This window comes from Sparus aurata, chromosome 21 (assembly GCF_900880675.1).
Source record: "Sparus aurata chromosome 21, fSpaAur1.1, whole genome shotgun sequence".
NCBI lineage: Eukaryota > Metazoa > Chordata > Actinopteri > Spariformes > Sparidae > Sparus > Sparus aurata.
The window spans coordinates 24,585,974-24,604,741 of record NC_044207.1 but is presented as its reverse complement, the minus strand read 5'-3'; the positions used below and the strand labels follow the sequence as shown (position 1 = coordinate 24,604,741).

Here is an 18,768-nt window from a genome sequence, read left to right as displayed (position 1 = left end):
GACAGAGAGGCAGGGTGTGAGCTTATTGGTATGACACACGTAACATAACCAAATGGCGCTTGCTATGTATTTTTTTCAGAATTAACATATGAAGACCGCTGCCGCATACTCATGCATATTAAACATACTGTGCACATGCTGTATCTGCTTGAATACCAGCAAGAAAAATGAGGTCGGCTGTCCAGGTGCAGGCTCCAGAAAAAGGCTGAGCATGTTCACTTTCATTGCGCCGTTCAAAACACGACCTCAATTATTCAAAACGATAGTGTGCCGTCTCCTCAGATGGAGGGAAATAGTCAGAGTTGTTTATTTCCCTTAATCTAGAACTTAAAAGCTTAAATCATGGGTGAGTCATGCGGGAGGGAGTTTTTGGAAACTTGTGGGCTGCGATGGTGAAACTACTCACTGGTGTCCTGGAAGTCCACATCCTGGCCGTTGAGAGCGTTCTTCAAGCGGTGCGTCATGATCTTCAGCTGCATTATCTGTTGGCGTATCGTCATGTCTGGCTTGGTGATGTCGATTTCCACCTCAGGGTTGTTGATCTGACTGGCCAGGCCGTCACCCATCACTTCTGGAAGGTACCTGCCAGCACATGAGCACTCATTTAACATGTGAAACACGGGCCGAACATTAAAAAAAAAACAATTCAACACAGTTAATTGCAGATTATGTGATTTTAATGAACAGCAGCCTGTTTAAAAAGAGGACCGGGAGGGAAGGAAACCAGACAGAGTGAATGGGGAGGGGAATACAAACAGGAAACAATAAAAATGTGTGGCATATGTGAAAAGCTTAAAAGTGTGTAGTCATAGCATACACTGTAAGACATAGAGATAGCAAACCACATCAATGCTACACAACATCTCTATATAGAGTTCGCTAATGTTAGCTAACATGAGCCACCTGATGCTACTGGTCATGTCAGACCAAATAGGATTAAAAAAGCACCGAAGTGAACAAGGATGTGTTCAATTACGTCCGTCAAGGAGGTTATGTTTTCGCCCGTGTTCGTTTGTTGGTTGGTTGGTTTGTAGGCAGGATTGCACAAAAACCACACAGTGGATTCGTATGAAACTTGGATTGACGATGTGTCTTGGCCCAGAATAGACCCCATTAACTTTTGGGGTGGACTCCAGAATGTTTTCTCACTTGCGTTAACATTGTGAGATGGGACATTTTCGTAAAAATTCTCAGGAAAATATCTGTCCTAATTAGGTAATACGGATTTACTAATGAGTACAATTTGATGCAGGTCCAAATAAAAATCGGTATGCATCAGAATAACAATGCTATATTTGATAATCGGTTAGAATTTATCAAATTAAAGGGGATCGTTGTGCCTTGCTGAAGGTATACACTCTACTGGGTGCTTATGAATTCAAGTTTACATCTGCAACAATACTATGGATACAGGTAATGGGAATGCAACCTCAGCAACAGAAAGTCGTCACATTTTTTGAGGAACACCAGCCATCACCTGTTGAATCGTCTTGATTTATTCAAACAGGTGTAGTTCGGTTAAATTTTAACATGGTCGGTAAACACTGTTGTATTAGCACTAATGAGAAACACATCTAAACTTTAATCAAACTGAAGTGTAATGAAAAACAAAGTAATGTGTGACTACACAGCTTAAAAAAAGGTTTTGACTTTCATCTCTCTGGGAGTATATGTACATATGTTGCATTATACAGTTAAACATAAATGTAGGTTAAGACTGTTTGTGTCATTTTGCTACAGACCAGTAGATTAACCATGCATGATTTGTGCTATCATTCAGTAAACATCATTTTCGCTCACCACAATCCTATCGGGACTCACTCCACTTTTTTGTTATATATCGCTAGTATTGCCTCTGTCGGGTGCTTATCTTGACAAAGCCATTTGTCTTGTGCGTGTACTTTATACATTTGTGATGATGAACAACTGACAGGTGACAAATGGGCGGTGACAGTAGCAATGACAGCTAGTATGCATCAGCCCAGGACGCTCAGTGATTCCCATTCCATATTATTGAAAGAATGTCGATGGCTGGAAACACCTGTGCAATAATTTGTGATTATAAAAAAAGGAGAATCGTTTTTTTGTGAAAAATTAGACTTTGAGATGTCTGGTCACCTCAGCAGCGGTGTACTGTGCTTTAAAAATTGTAATTTCCCAAGATACCAGGCCAACTTTTTAGCACTGCGATACGTTATCTTGAAATTCATTTCTCTCCCGGTGTTTTTATGGCCCCACCTGGCTCGGCTCATGCCGTTCCAACACTTGTCCTCGGCTCCCGTCCCAGTGGCCACTCTGTCGCTGCACAGAACGCTCGGGAGGGAGACCCAGTACGGCTGCATGTCCCTCAGTCTGATGGTTACGTCTGTCACCTGCGGCAGAGCGGACGAGAGCAGATTCATGAGCATTTAACACTTGACCCAAAAATCACAGCATGATGCTGGACTCAGACGGGAGAGTCAGAAAAACTCTTATCTCCCTCAATAACCAACCGCAGCGCCCGGCCGTCTGACTCATTCATCCATCCTAGAATTCATTCTCATCTAATCACCCCATCGTCGACTGTATAAAGGTTAAATGAACAGCAAAAAGGGGGTTTAATTGCCCGTGATGATCAATGGCTACTGCATCATAAACCATCCATATGAAGAGGCTGAACTGGGCCATCGGGGAGCAATAACAAGGGCGCGGATCCAGCCGGGTAAATACTGACCAGTTTGTCCATCTTGCTGGACGCCAACTTGTCCTCCACGACGACCTTCCCTCTCTTCATGGAGTCATCGACCCCCGTGCTGCTGGTGTCTCTGGCACTGAGGGAGCCGCACGACTGGAACAGCTGGGGAGAGAGAAAGCGAGGGAGAAAAGGTGAAATTTCCAGACGCCGCGCAGATCAAACCAGGTCGAACTGCCTCGCCGTCAAAATTCAGCTCCATCTACGAGCGGCGTCTAACAGCGGGCTCGCTCTATAAAGGCTATTTTCCTACCATGTGTAGTTTCTTTATTGGTGTTGGTGTTAACAAGACTGACATCTAACACTTGAACTCGCTCCCTCTGAATAGAATCCCATAAACCCATACTGCATCAGTTTCACATTTGTCACAACCATCTGCAAGGGCACAAAGAAACACGAGCGTATTCACACACACAGAGCTCCTCCTTTATAAAGCAACAGTGAGGAGCGGTTACTGTTTTTGTTTTTTCTGTTTTTTCTCTTTTGCATGACCCCAAGAGTCAAATCACACCATCGCTCCAGCAGAATGATTCGCAGCTCAGAAAGTACGTCTTGTCCCTTATGGGGCTTACATTTCATAAACGGAGCCCGGGGGGAATAAAGTAAGACTGCAGTCAATCTGTCATCCAATCTGGCCTGCTTAGAAGAGCCCGGAGCCTTTGAACCTTCGCACATAACTAAAAAATAATCCTGTCGTAAGCTTCTAGTCCTGTCTTTCGGCATAACTCGCGGCTCACAGATAGAATAACGGACATTAAAAAAAATCGCGGCTGAGCAGCGGCTGATTCCTCGAGCGCGCTCACTCATCGCACTCGTTTATATCAGAAACTGGTGTTCTGAGGGGGAAAGTACATAACACAGCATATGGATTTTGATGTCAACAGATTATGTAAATAGGAGATAATCCGTCCGACACTGTCTACCGTAATACCGGTAGCACAGTCACGAATCGACTGCCGCGGGATCAACGCAGCGCCCTCCCCTCCAGAGATGGAGATCAGAGGCTGAAGCTGTGTGTGATTACCATTCTGAACCAGGTCAGAGGCGGTCTGCCAGGCGGCGGCTCACCTCTATCCAGCCGGGGCTGTTTAACAGCACGACCAGCACAGTGGAGGCTTTGTCTTTTTTTTTTTCTTCTGCCTTCACCAAAACAACCCAGTCAGATTTCCATCGCCGCCCGTGCCTTTTAAGGATCGCGTAAAAACCGCTGCTCGAACGCCATTAAAACAGTGAAGTAAAAGCCTGGCCTGCAGGCTCTGTCATGACTCACATCCTTTTATTTCAAAATCAAGTACTCAGGGCTTTTCAACGGCATTAATTTAGTGGTAGGATAGGTGTTAATTGTACAAACAAATGAATGTCGGGGAAACGAGGCAGCGGGGTCAGTGAACTGACGGTAATAGCTTGCCCAGTGGCGTTTTGCTGAGAGAGTTGAGATTCTTTATTTCCTTACTACTATGTCTACTGCTTTAACAGGTGATATGAATATTTAAAAGGCCCCTGAAAACCGGGTTCATATCTTCTCCGCAACATTAAATATTCATTCAAGAGAAAAAAGAAAAAAAAAAAAAAGCTAATCAGCTAATCTGCTTCAACAGGGACTGTGTGGGTGGGCTTTCAACGGATTTGATCGACAGCTGCCCGGCGACATAATCAATCTCACGACTGTCATCTCATTTTAATTCCTACATTACTAAATCTCTTTTGGGGGGGGGGGGGGGGACCTGTTTGAACTTTAATAATATAAGACCACCTCATTCAAAGTAAGAAGGTGATTAAGACAGTGAGCTCGATTATATGTTCACCAATTTGCCTTTGACTTCCCTCGAGCGGGAAAAAAGAATCTACAAATATTCAAGTCTAACTAGAGTTGGGGTGTCATTATGTGGTGGCTGATGGATGTCCTCATATGCAACACTCTATGATTTGCGACAAACATCTGTTTAAAAAGATCGCCTTAATATAATAGAACCTTTTTGTGGATTGCATAGTAATTCTGTCGGTGTTTTCTAGGCAGGGAGGAAGAACAACAAGGGAACAGAAAGGAAAATGATGAATTGCTACGTTGATTTATGCATCACGGGGCCAGAAACGAAGTTTAACTGTAGGCTCTGACCAAAAGCAGACGCCTACTTTATTGGACTGTTAAGATGCAAATTGGTACTTGTGAATGAATGAATATATGCTAAAGGCTCCTACATATTTAAAAGATCATGTTTACTCACAAAGATAAAAACAACATCAGCAGAGATATTTATCACATTTATTCAAAGGTACAATATGTATTGTGAGTGTAGGCGGGCTTTTGACTGGGTCAGGGCTCGTTGGTTAGCATGCTCACTTCAGTAGATATGTCTTTAACATAATTCTTCTCATGCCAACGTTCTGTTATTAATGTTATTCGTAAATATTGCACCTTTAAATATACACATATATATATATATATATATATATTTATTTTTCTCTAGAAACATCTGTTGGGCTGACTTGAACTGCTCTGGTCTATACATTCACAAGGCTATAATTTATTCATGATAATATACTGTATCTCCTTACATAAGGTGATTTTAAAACCAGGGGGAAAGAAATGTTTAGGGAAAACCGCTTTAAGCACCGCTGTCAAAGTATTTATGGTGTAACTTACTAGATGTTACAATGCATTTGGCAATGATAGCATTGCTGTTGGATTTAACGGTGTCTAATGTTTGGCATGTTTTGAGTTCCTCATCGGGCTGGTTTTGTTACAGACACCTGGACTGCAGCGGCCCTGCACTCTGCTATGACTAGAGCAACATGCAGACATATTCTGTCCTAATTACCTTACCTCAAAACGTTATACATTCCGAGCAGCATACACCGGTACATTAGTTTCCTCTCAGAAGAAGCTTCTGCGGTGGAACTAGAGTGTTCTGCTCCATTAATAATCTCCACAGTTGTGGCACAAAGTTAACTGCTCTAATAATCAAGGGAAATAGGTGATTATATGGTCATAACTGAAGCAAGACCATCACACCTACTGATACTGCATATTCCAGCGGTATCGAGAGAGTGCTGTGTGTTACAGGTCTGCACAGCTCTCTACTTTGCATCTTAAGCTAAAATACAAAATCAATAGTGAGTTGCCATATGCAGAAATCAGCTTATTTTAGGACCAGAACTGTTAACATATTTTGGGGTATTAAGTGGGTGCAACATTATGTGTCACATCACAATAAACTGCTGTCTGTGTATCCTCTGTTCATATGGTGTGGTCAGCTGTTTTGCAGCTGTATGCGTGTACCATGTGTGCTCTGACCTTGCTGTTGATGGACTCAATGTTATCATTCATGGTAAGCATGGCCTCTGATATGCGATTCGGGAGGGAGAGGACCACGCTGTCCACACCAGATGGTCCATCAAAGCGATCGGCCACCTGTATCATTGTTTCTGCAGAGACAGGAGACACAGTTAGCTTGAAGCATGCGTGAAATGTTTCACGCGCCGAACGCCGGCCGAGCGATCCCGCTGCAAAGTAACATCATGTGTCGGGTGAACCTTTGAGCAGACATATGGCTGAATCGGATGCGCGTGTTGGCGTGCGTGTGTGTGTCTGTGTGTGTGCGCGCTCCACACCTGCCAGATGCCTCCACTCGGTGTTGAGGTCAGCCTGGTTGGCCAGACAGCCCTTCATGACGTTGCTGCAGTAGTTGGCACAGGGCCTGGCGGAGGCCATGCCGCGGCAGTGGGGACAGTAAGTCAGCCTCATCATGGCCCTCGTGCACTCCGGGCTCAGCTGCACCTGGGGTAGGGCACAGACAAAAATACACACACACCACCTGGATGAAAAATTACTGTTTAGTCAAGCATGCATGATCTAATAGCCTGGAAGATAAAAATGATAGCGGCAGTTGGTCGAAAAGCGCGCATCCGACCACTTTAACCGCCGACACTGTACGGGGGGGATTAAACAAGTGTTCAGATTTAACAGATGAAAAGATGGAAATTTCTGTGGCCAGACAATCACAGCCACAGAACCGTGGGAGGTCACCTCCCGTGGTGACCTTTTTTTTCAGTTTGCACCAGACTTTTCATTCAGCACAGTTTCCTTGGAAACCACTTTGGGAGAATTCACTTTTTGTTTCACATGCAATGAAAAGGCCCTGACATTCATACAAGTATTCTCAGTCCCTCGCTCCTCCATCCTTCCTGCCTCCTCCATTTCTCTCTCTATCCCACGAGGCTGTTCCCCCAGGAAAGGGCCTTGGTGCGTGAAAAGTGAAACTGGGTTAATACCAGTAAGCTCTGTTCACAAGAGAGTACAGCTATGCATACAAAACCTCAGGAAGTGTGTGTGTGTGTGAGAGCGAGACAGAGAGAGAGAGAGAGAGACAGAGACAGAGAGAGAGAGAGGTGGAACGAGCCCAGCTACGCATACAAAGCTCCTCTAAGCTGACATCTGGGCCAGCCTGATGCTTTTCCTGGAAACTGTTCCTCCAACAGCAAAGTCACAGTTAAAACCAGCTTTTGAACAAATATACAGCGGGACCGGGACAACAATAGGAATCAGGTGGGAAAACAAATCATAGACATTCTGGACACTCCAGACCTGTCAGTCCTTTGGTAACAATTCAAGTCTGCTCAGCGTTTACTGGACATGAGAACAGACCGCGGACAGCAGAGTCGTCCCCCGCCGACGGTACTCGGCGTTAACAAAGCCAGTTCATCTGCGGCACTCGTCCTCCACGGCGTACTCATTGTGTGCGTCTCAGAATTGTATTCATATTTTCTTTTGCATTATTTACAGTTCTTTCCTTCATCAGTTCAAGTATCGAACATGTTGGCTGTAAAGTTTTCCAACATCCTTCTATGCTTGTAGTCGTTTTTTCTTCTTGGCTGTGTCTGGTGATTATTTATGGATTCATCAGCCCCATTTCCCCTACATGGATCATTAAAACCTAATCTAATCATATTTGATCCACATGAAGCAAAAGCAATTCATCTTGACACTGTTTTAGTCCCTAAAAAAACCTAAAACTAAAGAAAAATAAATAAGTACATAATAAGCTTAAATGTATCTGCGATGCATTAAAAGCGACCAATCTAATTTTGGGGTAATTATTGCCAGAAGAGGACAGAATAAAGTGAAATAAGTGACACAGAAAAAGCAATAACCACATTCCCAGGCTTAATCTCAAGTCATATGAGACATGAGTCAGATCCTCACTGCTGCCCTCCTTTTCTCTTCCCTCCTCCCGTCCCTACCCCACCACTCATTAGCCGGGGATGAGTCAGATGAATGCTTTTTTGGTGAGGCAGAAGAGGGAGTGTGCAGGGATGAGTGGAGAAAAAGAGTCAGAATGAGGGAGAAAGGGGAGTGTTACAAAAGCTACGAGGTTCGCCGAGGAGCGGTGGCAGGGGAGTAGAGAAAAAACATAAATAAATTAAAAAAAACCCACGGTGATGTTAATGAAGTACTTATTAAGGACAGACAGTCGTTAATCTAGTTTCTGTTACATCATCCATACAGTATTAATGCTGGGAATACCAGGCCGCGCGCAACAGACACGAAACAGCGTGTAGCACCTCCGCGGTGTTAATTGGGCGTTGATGTTGACAACTTCCTCTGTAACCTTGGAGGCTGTGGTGCACCGGGCGCTGTGAGAGACGGGCTGTCACGGTGATAACTCATAGACCTCGGGCTGAAAACTCAGGATTAACTTCCTTCATTTTAATTCCTTTAGACTAAAAAGAAAACATTAAAGCAGCAACGAATAATCAATTAATAGATTATCTGTCAGCTAACACATTTATTTGCCAATTATTTTGATAATTACTAATTGGTTTGAGTAATCTTTTAGAAAATACAGTAGGGTTTGGGTAAAAATGATCTGATTTCACCTTCTTGAATGTGAATATTTCCTGGGTTTTTTTTTTCTCCTCTGTGACAGTAAGACAAATATCTTTGGGTTGAGGACAAAACAAGGCACTGAAGTCACCATCTTGGGAATTGGGAAACATATTTCACCATTTTCTGTCATTGAAAATGAGACAAAAACTGCAGATTAATTGAGAAATCCCATCTCGATAAGAGCCTAAATACAAAAACGTCTTGCAGTGATGCCTCAAATGTGTCTTCCAACGGAGGCGTTTTTTTACAGTTTAACAATAAACTTTATTGTATCAAATGAAATTAGCAATGAAACAAGAAATAACACTTTTCATATCATGTAAAAAGACATCTATGGATCAGGAATATCTATTAAAGTTAGCATGCTAACCAGCTAGCCCCTCGGTACTTTGTTTGATAGTAAACGACACCAACACCCGTTCAGGTGGTCTGAGCTCCCAGCCTGGGAAGAGTCAGCTAATACACTTGCTAGCAGCTAACAGCAGCTATTGGCTACTCTAGTTAAACGCTGCCCCCTGTTTGCTTGGAGGAGGAATACAACAGGTGGCCACATCTTACATATTGCACCTTTAATTGCCAATCAAAACATTTACTGACGCATTTTCTGGCGGTGAACTGAGAAACTGATCGGATATACTACACCCGCCTTTCAGCAGATGCCAGGAGATCGTTTTAGGCTGCAGGGTTATGAGATGACTGCGCTGCATTTTAACCCCCGCAGCCTCACTTGTCCTTGCCTCACCTTCACAACATGCTCCCCATACCTGTCAGTACTTCCTATATTGCCCAGAGCAGTCGACCCCGAGACTCTTCTGCCTGTTGCCCCCCCCCTCCGCTTGTCTTTCCTCTGTAATTAGTAAGGATATATGAGCGACCTCTCCCCCCACCCACCCCCCACTTGTGTTATAGAGTGAGCCGATCCAGACTCCTTGCCTCCGGAGTGAGCTATGTGGCGCGTGGCCTACTTCCTCCACTCCCCTGCCCGAGGGAATAAAAGCAGTCTACTAAAAAAAAAAGTTGAGGACAAAGCAACTGGTGCAGCTCCGGAGCGAAAAAAGCAAGGGGAGGAATGAATTCTTAACCAGAAAGACAGAGTGCATCTGACTGCTCTCTTCTCTCGCTTTTTTCCCCTCTTACGAAAAACATCCCTCAAATTATTCATTTTTTCTTCCCCTTCCACGTATCTCGATCTCTCTCCCTGTGTTCTCTGCCTCTTTTTTTTCCCACGAAACTCTTTCATCACCTTTCACCGCGGCGCTGATTTCTCACGACTATTCCATCCGAAAAAAAAAAACATTGCAGGGATTCGTGTCATGTTTCACGCTAGCTTCAAGTTTGGGAGCGAACACAAAAGAGCGTTCGGAGCGCACACTCAATTTGTTTCCTCCAGCTTTGCCCTCTCGGAGCAGTGTAATGCCTCCCCGAGCATCGTGTGGTAAACATCTTCAGTCACCGGGCCCTTTAAGTGGCAATACGTTGCTATAAATAGAGCGGTTGTCTCATTAGGGCCCAATCAATCGAAGATGGAATTACAGGGGAAAAGGAAGGGAAGGCCGGGATCCGAATAAGCACACCGAGGTATTGACACTTAAAGGAGACAGAGGACAGCGCGGGGCACAGCTCTGGGAAATATCAACAGAGACGTTGGAGTACAGTTCGCTGGGGGAAGACGGATTGTGCGAGTCAGAAAGGGACATTAAAGGAGTAGCTGGAGTTTGTCTTCTCACTTTCTCTCACTGTCTCATTTGTTCCCATCACTATGCTCGTCCAATCTGCATTTAGTACAGCACAGTGCCGATTCACTGCCGGAGAAAAAAAAAGACGGCTGCGTACGGATTATGAATACGAAATTGAACGGTCGGTCGAAGTCGACTCCTTTTTCAGTGAAGTCGTACCGAGCTGGCCTCAGCTCGGATGATTCAGGGGAAAAAATTACACATTCCGTCTTCCTCGCACAGTTCAGTGGACCGAGCTCGGTAATTCCCTTTTACAGAGATCGTCCAAGTGTGTCCATAGTGACTATCCTTGCAATACAGACTTTTGATGAGTGTGTGTAAATAGGGCAGAAGGCACTCAGTGACCTCATTCAGAGTGGCAGCGGCTCCGGTGCCCTGGCATTAGCGCCGGGATGACATTTGGTAATTTCGTAAAAGCCGTGCTAATTATTTACGCATTTTCCCTCGCCAGCTTAATGAACACATTGCTCACTGTCCTTCAGGACCGGCGAAATGGCATCAGACGGGGAAAGGTGCATTATGAAGAAGCCACATGGTGGAAATTAGCATCACCGTTGGACGGATCAAATGCTGAGGTGTGCATGTATTTCTTATGCACCGGTAGTTTGGCGTCTTGCAGGCAGACATCTGAAGGGGTCGTAAGCCACTCTGGCCGGTCCAGGGGTAAACCCATGTGGCACAAAGCATAAACAGCCTTTTCACCTCAGTGTATTGCCCACGCTAATCCTCATCCTTAGTCCCCTGTCTGCTTACTTGAGTCTAACCCTCAGTTCAAACCTGCCATTATTATGTTTCTCAACATGCATCTCGGGTGACATTTACATCTACACTTAGGGCATTTAGCAGACGCTTCTGTCCAAAGCGGCATACATTTATCACAAGTAAGAAACCATGACGATAGAGTAAAAAAATGTAAAAAAATAGAAACAATCACGTGACCACGCTAGGACACAAAAAAAGAAAGAATTTAATGAATAGCATTTGCCGAAATTATAAGAGGGCCAAGATAATTAGGAATTTGTCAAAGACAGAGTTTCACAGCATTTATAATGTTATCCCAAACTTAGAAACATGCAAAATTGAGCATTTTTTTAAGGGAGTCTGGCCTCATTCTGCACGGGCAAAAAAAGAAGTTACCTATATTGATTAATGTTTGTTGCATTTTTAACACTGATTTAATCCGGCCCTGGTTCTTAGTGATCGGATCTCAAATGAGTCCTCAGTGCATCTTGAGGGCATTTACACTTGTACTCACAGCTGTCCACTTCTGATTGGATCGGTCAGGATGCATAAAAATCGTACGTCTCAACAGGACCTAATAAGTAAAGCAATAACCATCACTGTCTCCGTTAGCAAGGTTGCATGATTACCTGAGCCCCAGTTTCAGCTGTCACTGTCTGTGCCCTGTTATTCACCAGCTTCCTGCTACGCTAGAATAGCTGTTTCCGTTGTTATTCCTGATTTCAGTCCCCTGTGGATGTTGCGTGTGCAATGCTTTGCTGCATCCAGGTCCCTAATTGAGACATCCTCAAGTCCCTCTGTGTAGGTGTGCAACGCGGCACCTACTTTCTGGGCCAAAGTGAGGCAGAGAGAGATGTTGCCTGGCCGGGGTGTCTAACTCTGCGCAAAGTACAGTGTGTGCCGCCCACAGTGCCTCGCGGAACACAATACATCAGGCTGAAAGGGAAAAAGGATCATATGGATGATTTTTTCTGACATGCATTCGAGTGTGTGGCCTTGGAGTCACGTACCAGCAACACAACCAATTCCGTCATGCCACTGTTTTTTCTCGCGCTTTTCCTCTTTTCATGGTTACACACACACCCTGACCTTGTAATATTTCACCATAGGGGGAAAAAAAAAGAAAGAAAAGAATTGTAATATTCATCTCTTGTGCGGCATCGGTTTTTCTTAAAGGATGTGTATATTTCTCACGGGGGCCGCTGCTCCCCACACTCTCCTTGCCCGGTGTCTGACGGGAGATATTTTTCACTGGTGCGTCAATACCGGCGACCTCCCCTCTCAGGAGCTGAAATCATTTCCTAGTCCTGCTCTGATCTTAACCTTACTCTTGTCTTATGCACCGAGGGGACCATTCCTCTCGGGAGATATTAACCCTCCCCGCGGCCCAGGGAGACATTTGTCAGCGCGGAGCTGACATTAACTGTTGTTGCAGGGGCTGATTGTCTGAGCCGCGGGCCATACTTTATGGAGCCTTTTTCGTTTCCACCAACATTGATCTGCGCACTGCTTTATACTATGCGCATGGACTGGTGGAAACAGTCCAGTGTGTATGTGTATCAGTGTGTGTGTGTGTGTGTTAAGGTGTTAACATGAAAGGGAGATGAATACCGACTCTTTAACACAGGAATACAGATGAGCATATAGTGTATGCAGAGAACATTAGCTTTGCGGCACCAGTGTGAAAGCGAGCAAACGGGACTATAATCGTAATGGGAAAGAGACTAATCAGCGATGTGGTGCGCGCAAAAGAAATAAACAGGAGTGGGGATGAGAGATGTTTTACCTGGGACACCTTGCGCACCACCTCCCCGCTGATCACCAGCCCCTGAACGAAGGAACGCGCCGCGACAAACGTGCGCGTCACCATCATCTTCATCGTACGGGGCGTCTCTCCGAAGGGCCGCAGTGTCTCCATCTGCTTGGACACGCAGTCCAAGTAGTCCTCACCTGTAACCGACACACACATCATTAAAATCTTCATCGGAATAGACCAAACAAAGAATCCGAAAAAGCTCCAGCTGCGGTGCTTTTTTTTCCCCCATCCAGATGGTTTTTTGGCGCGAGGTGTCCAGTGTTGGAGACATCAGCTGTAGAGACGTCTGCCTTCTCTCAAATATAATGGCACCCTCCTGCAGACGCCCGAGATAATCCGCAGACCTCACTGCGAGCAATTTCACGTAGGAGCTATTTTTATCTCAATTGGACTGCAGCCTTCGAGCCGTATCGCCCGGCAGAAGGAAGCGTGCGTGTGCTCGGAGACGAGAGGCCAGCTAACTGGGCTAGATAGCATTACAAGCCTCTTGCAGCATGCTTCTGTTGCGGTGATACGGTTGGTGGGAAATGGTCCCAAACATGATACAGCTCGCAACAAGGTCTGTGGATTATCTTGAGTAACTAGGTCATGATTTCTGGAAAGAGTGCTGAGCATTTAAAAATGTGTTTTGAGTGTCATCCTCAGTTCCATGATATTCGGAAGACGGCAGACACGGCCAATACCTCCAGAACTCTGCAGCTCGCACCGAAACAACCCAGATGAATAAATGATGACATAGTAAGAGGCAAGATATCTATCTTTAACTTTGGGGTGAACAGAAAATCTCCCCACCTTTTTTATCTCATGCATTTCTCCTCTCAGTAAATAAAGCCTGTGTCCGTAATGCAACATTAACCTCTCGGTTGTCATTTGGTATAGTGTGAAAAAGAAAACAGATGGATGTACCTGCAGGGGCGTATTGCTTGTTCGCATGTTGGAAGAGCTTCTCCAGCAGCCTGGACCAGAACTCGTTGAGCACCTCCTCCAGGTTGACGTTGGAGCCTCGGTAGTAGTGCCTCAGATCCGTGTAAAGGTCGGAGAAGACCTGCCAGTTCTGGGAGTAGAGGAGGCCGTACGTTTGGGTGAAAGTCTCCTGTAGACTGATCTCCGAGCGGTTCAGCAGCTCCAGAAAGTAACCTACAAACAAAGACAATGGTTTGAAAAAGAGAAGGAGGGAAGCGCCTCTGAGTCATATTTACGGCATCTGCAACGACAAATATAAACGCAAATGCGGGAGAGCGGATTATTTTTTCGCAATTCCAAAATTGTCCTCTCCTATTCTCGCTCCTTTGTGCCGCATACGAGCACTGCCTCACCGTCGGTGAACCTTAAGCAGGAGCATGCAAGAGTGTCTCTAGGGAACGTCAGACAAGTGACAGCGCTGTGGGGTGAAGTATATACTGCTCCAAGTGAGGATTTACAGATATAGGGTACAGGCAGAGGCAGTCGGGCTGTCAATCTTGGAGGAATAAAGTAGGAGACCGTTAAAGTTTGACTGAGACGAGCACAAACAAAAACAAGAGAAGCACAGGGGAAAAAAATCCGAGCCCTGAGATAATGCCCTGATGTTTCCACCACGAAGCTTACATACGTGATTGGGACATGATATTGCACCGATGGAATATCTAATGCAACCCAATGTGACTCTACTAAGGAACCCACAGTCTGCAAAGGAACATTTGTGGGTTTAGAAATGTTTTTTACTCTGAGGCAGTGGCCTTTGGGTCAGTGCTGAGTTTCGATCGAGGGGCAAACATTCACACATTGAGTTTGTTTTTGTGAAATCCAGCTGGTTGCACAAGGATTTTCACATCAATTTTGTGCGTAGACAACATTTTTTAAAAGGGTTCTGTTAGGCTCTGTTCTGGCAGCAGAAAATTCGGCAGCAAACAACACCGTGGCCAGACCATCCATCCGTTCGGGCCAAGGTTTTCCCGCCATCTTCCCCCACACAATAGGTTCAAACCGGGCGCGTGTGTGGCGGCAGGGAGACGGGAAGCAGTCTGCAGCCGTGTTTGCTCTGCCGGTGTCTTATCTCTGCCTGCCACCAGCCCGGATCGGGAGGAGACAAGAGAAAAAAGGGGAAGGTTGCGGCCTCCACAGGGGACGCCCTGCCCGGAGCTAGCTTATCCTCCCCCTAACGAAGCTGTTTTGAAAAACAGCAACACGTGCAAAAAAATAAAAAAAATCCACCGCACATCACGCTGCTGCATATTTAAACCAAATTCAAACACGCCCTGTCGCCGCACAGTTTCCCTGACAACGACAACCTATGGAGAAAAAAAAACAAACAAGGCAAAGTTACACAGTAGCACAACTCCAACGCCCACATGCTCTCGGCCCCGAAGACAATCACAGCACTTGGAGTTACATAACGTGTTAATATGCTAAGCTCATCCTGACCCATCTGCGTGGCATTATCTAAGCGCTGGCCTTGTTGGATGGATGTACTGTATCTCTGTTCTGCTTTTTTCCCACTCATTAATAAACACCAGCCGCTCCGCCGCTGCTGTTATTTGCTGCTTTCCTCTGGCATTTTTTTTCAGCAGACTCACAGCTAAGAGGTCTACTCTCACCGGAGCCTCTGATTTGAAGAGATGTATTTAGCGCTGAATGAGCCTCAATCCAAAATCCACTCCGAGACATTCATCGTTTCATATTCTTGCCTTCGCTTCATTTAAAGGCCGTCCTGTGCTTGGTACTTTTAGAGCACCTTAAAATATGTACTACCTTTGTTTTGGTGATGAGGACTCCGTGCCTCGGTACATCAGCTGCACACGACCCTAACCCCCCCCCTTCAACCACAGCCTTGACATTTCCCTGAAGTGGGTTTCACTGTAGATTATTAGGTTATGTAATGTTGTCAGTCAGATTCTGGTTTTTTGATGCATACTTGTCTCCAGGCAGAAATATTTGCTTCTAATTGGGTTCACAAACACAGTAGGGGGCTGACATCTATAAGAATCTAATTAAAAACGGCTTTTTTTGTATAGCGGCCTCAAGGAGCCCCTGTGGACAAAAGTGGAATGAGCATCACTGACTCGCGTCCCTGAGGTCTTGGTCCGTCTGACATGTGCATCTGTGTTGAAGGCGAGCGAGAGGAGGAGGCGACTAAGTGTCAGTGCTGTCTATCTTTTTTTAAACACAGCTGCCTTTGTGATGCAAAGCGGTGACGCGAAATGGTTTTATCTGTGGCTGTGTAAGAGTAACAATTAGTAATAGGATGATGGTGAAATAAAGTTGATTTTGTTTCAGGCAGTGAGACTCCTAATTTCATCCCTCAGCACTCCTCTATAAAAAAATATATTTTTTTAAGATGTTTTAAAGGGGCTATATGAAAGAATTTAGTTAACATTAACTTAAATAATCACCAGAATATTAAGATGTAACAGAAAAAAGCCAAAGACCTAAGAGATAGCATGCTAGTCAGCTAGCTTTTTGCCCATCCTGTCTCATTCTACCAGTCCACCTTGTCAGGATTAAGATATTCTAACCACCTGCTCCAGCCAAGAAGTGTGGAATGAAATAAAATAAGTAACAGAAAAAGCAGCAAAACCAGAGTTAACATCATTGTTTCACTCTTACGTGAAGTGTGATGCTAAACTTATGGGTAACATTTATTCTAGACTGGTAGTCAACAAAGGTGAATGCTAACGTTGGGCATGTAGCGATAGCTTAGCCAATTGAATAATATGTTAGCTAAGTTAGCGGTTGGATGACAGAGGGAAAGAAAAGATGAAGGGTAATTTGATGGGTGGCACATTCTTACATATAGCACCTTTAATTTTTTTCATTTGTCTAATCCCAATGGGTCGACAAACAGTCTCTTCAAATAGCCAATCTCTTTGTCCGTGGTCTTATCTGTCTATTTGCCCATGGTCTTCTTTGCTCTTGTGGGTCATAAACTAAAGGAGACTATTTCATAACCAGTCAAAGACTCCCTCTGGTATGTTTAAATGTTGCAACATCTTGGTATTTTGCTGTATTGAGCTCCTCCTTAGTGGTGTTACATAATCAAATACGATTTATTAAGAATGTTTCTACTCTCAACCAGTTTTAATGATGTGGCAGGTTTGTTGTTTTACTAAATGTCTACATTCTATTTAAATAAACTCACCACCTAACTATTTGGTTTTTAGCCCTACTGTCAGATGACAAGATCTGTGAAAGATAATGTTCAGTTTGTTTGATATATGAATAAATGAGGTTAAAGGAAGAGAGTCCATTACGCAAGAAGGTTGACACAAAATGTTCTAAACAAGACAGAGAAACCTTTCTAGTCAGCTCCTCATTATAGCTGCAAACCTCAGAGCGCAGAGCGAACGGCACCATAATGAATGGTGTGGGCCAGTCTTCGGTGTGACGCAAGTCGTTTCTTAGATTATAACCGTCTCTGAAATAACCGCTTCTGACATGCTGTAGTCGTACGTCCGGCACACTTGCGTAGCAGCGAGCGTCCCTGGCTGGATGACACGTCATTCCCCTGTTCCCTGACCTCCCGTCACTCAAACCCTCTGGAAGCGCAGCTCCGGTCCGGCCTCAAAGCGCCAGGAGAGCTGCATCGATGTCACTCACACAGACACACACGCATCCACAAAATAACATACTTCCGGGAGTCAGCGGAAAAGCCCGCGTGCAGAGACACTAACTTCAAGGCGACAGCACATCCACTCATAGACACAAGAGCATCACTGGCCACCACACACACAAACACACAAACACACACACAGTATCCAGAGTACACAGTGGCAGGCAGACAGACAGACAGGGAGCAGCTGTGACAGGTGCAGCTTTGCTTTTAATCCCCATTAGGATTCACTCCTGCTGTGTACTGTCAGCCATACTGTAAAAAAAAAAAAAAAAAAACGCCTTAACTCCGGCTAAACGAAAAAGGGTTTCAGCAGAAGTAGTTTCATTTAGGTGCCGGAGTGAAGTTGTTGCCCCGGTAAATGAATTATCCACGTTTCCGTTTACAGTCCTAATGTGTGTTTTTAAGTGCTCTGGGATCACCACATGTGGAGGGCAGATCTTGGTAAATGGTATCACGCTGTCCAGTTCTCCTCTGCCCTTCAGCTCAAGTGAATAATGATCATCATTAGTATGACTCAAAGCCCTCGTGCATGTGTGTGCGCATGTGCTTCTTGTGTGTGTGTGTGTGTGTGTGTGTGTTTCAGATGACCTTTCTCATTCTTCATCTGTTTGTGTCTCCATGATATGTGGAGCCACAGGCTCATCCCTTCCTTCACCCCCGTCTGCCTTTAACTCTCTCTCTCCCTCAATCCTCCATCATCCCTCAAAGCCTAACCTCCACCCTCCTCACCCATCCCCAATCCCCTGTGTCTGCTCTCCGAGGAAGGAGTGATGGTAGAGGGCTCTTAATTGCTTTATCCCAGCAGATCGGTTGTGGAGGGACAATGAGGGGACAAACAATAGTTGGGGTAGTTTTATCTTTTTTTTTTTTTTTTTTTTAGAGTAGTGGTGGGCATGTGGGGGGGAAATTTAAGTTGATGAATAGTTGTCTTTGTGTTTATTGCTTTTTCTCTTCATCTTATGCCACTAGCAAAAAAAAATGTGGTCTCATTTGAGCTAAAACAAAAGACTCAGCAGCAGTACGGTCCGGACAGCCGACTTCTTTTCCCCCATTGCTGGAACTTTTTGCTAACACATTGTATTTGCCTCAAACAATGACTGGAACCTAATTCACTTGATTACTTATTAGGCGAGTTTTTACTCCACATGTGGTACAAATTTGTCGGTGGCGCTCATTCTGAGGGAGGTGGAACAAGATGACATTGCTAAAAAGTCAAACAAATAAAATCAATATTAATGATGTAGAAATTTATGGAAATATGACTTA

At 44.8% G+C, this 18,768-nt stretch overlaps 1 protein-coding gene across 2 annotated transcripts in view; it reads right to left on the bottom strand.

Moving 5' to 3' along the window:
* gpc1b (glypican 1b) overlaps positions 1-18,768 on the bottom strand; it is a 73,950-nt gene that overhangs the window by 3,801 nt on the left and 51,381 nt on the right. For both annotated transcript variants that reach the window (XM_030403002.1, XM_030403001.1), the window contains 7 exons: positions 13,818-14,048; positions 12,882-13,045; positions 6,344-6,509; positions 6,027-6,157; positions 2,714-2,836; positions 2,239-2,372; positions 407-582 (listed from right to left, as the gene is read on the bottom strand). In XM_030403002.1, the coding sequence (XP_030258862.1) occupies positions 407-582; positions 2,239-2,372; positions 2,714-2,836; positions 6,027-6,157; positions 6,344-6,509; positions 12,882-13,045; positions 13,818-14,048 (1,125 nt within the window). The remainder of the gene's footprint in view (positions 1-406; positions 583-2,238; positions 2,373-2,713; positions 2,837-6,026; positions 6,158-6,343; positions 6,510-12,881; positions 13,046-13,817; positions 14,049-18,768) is intronic.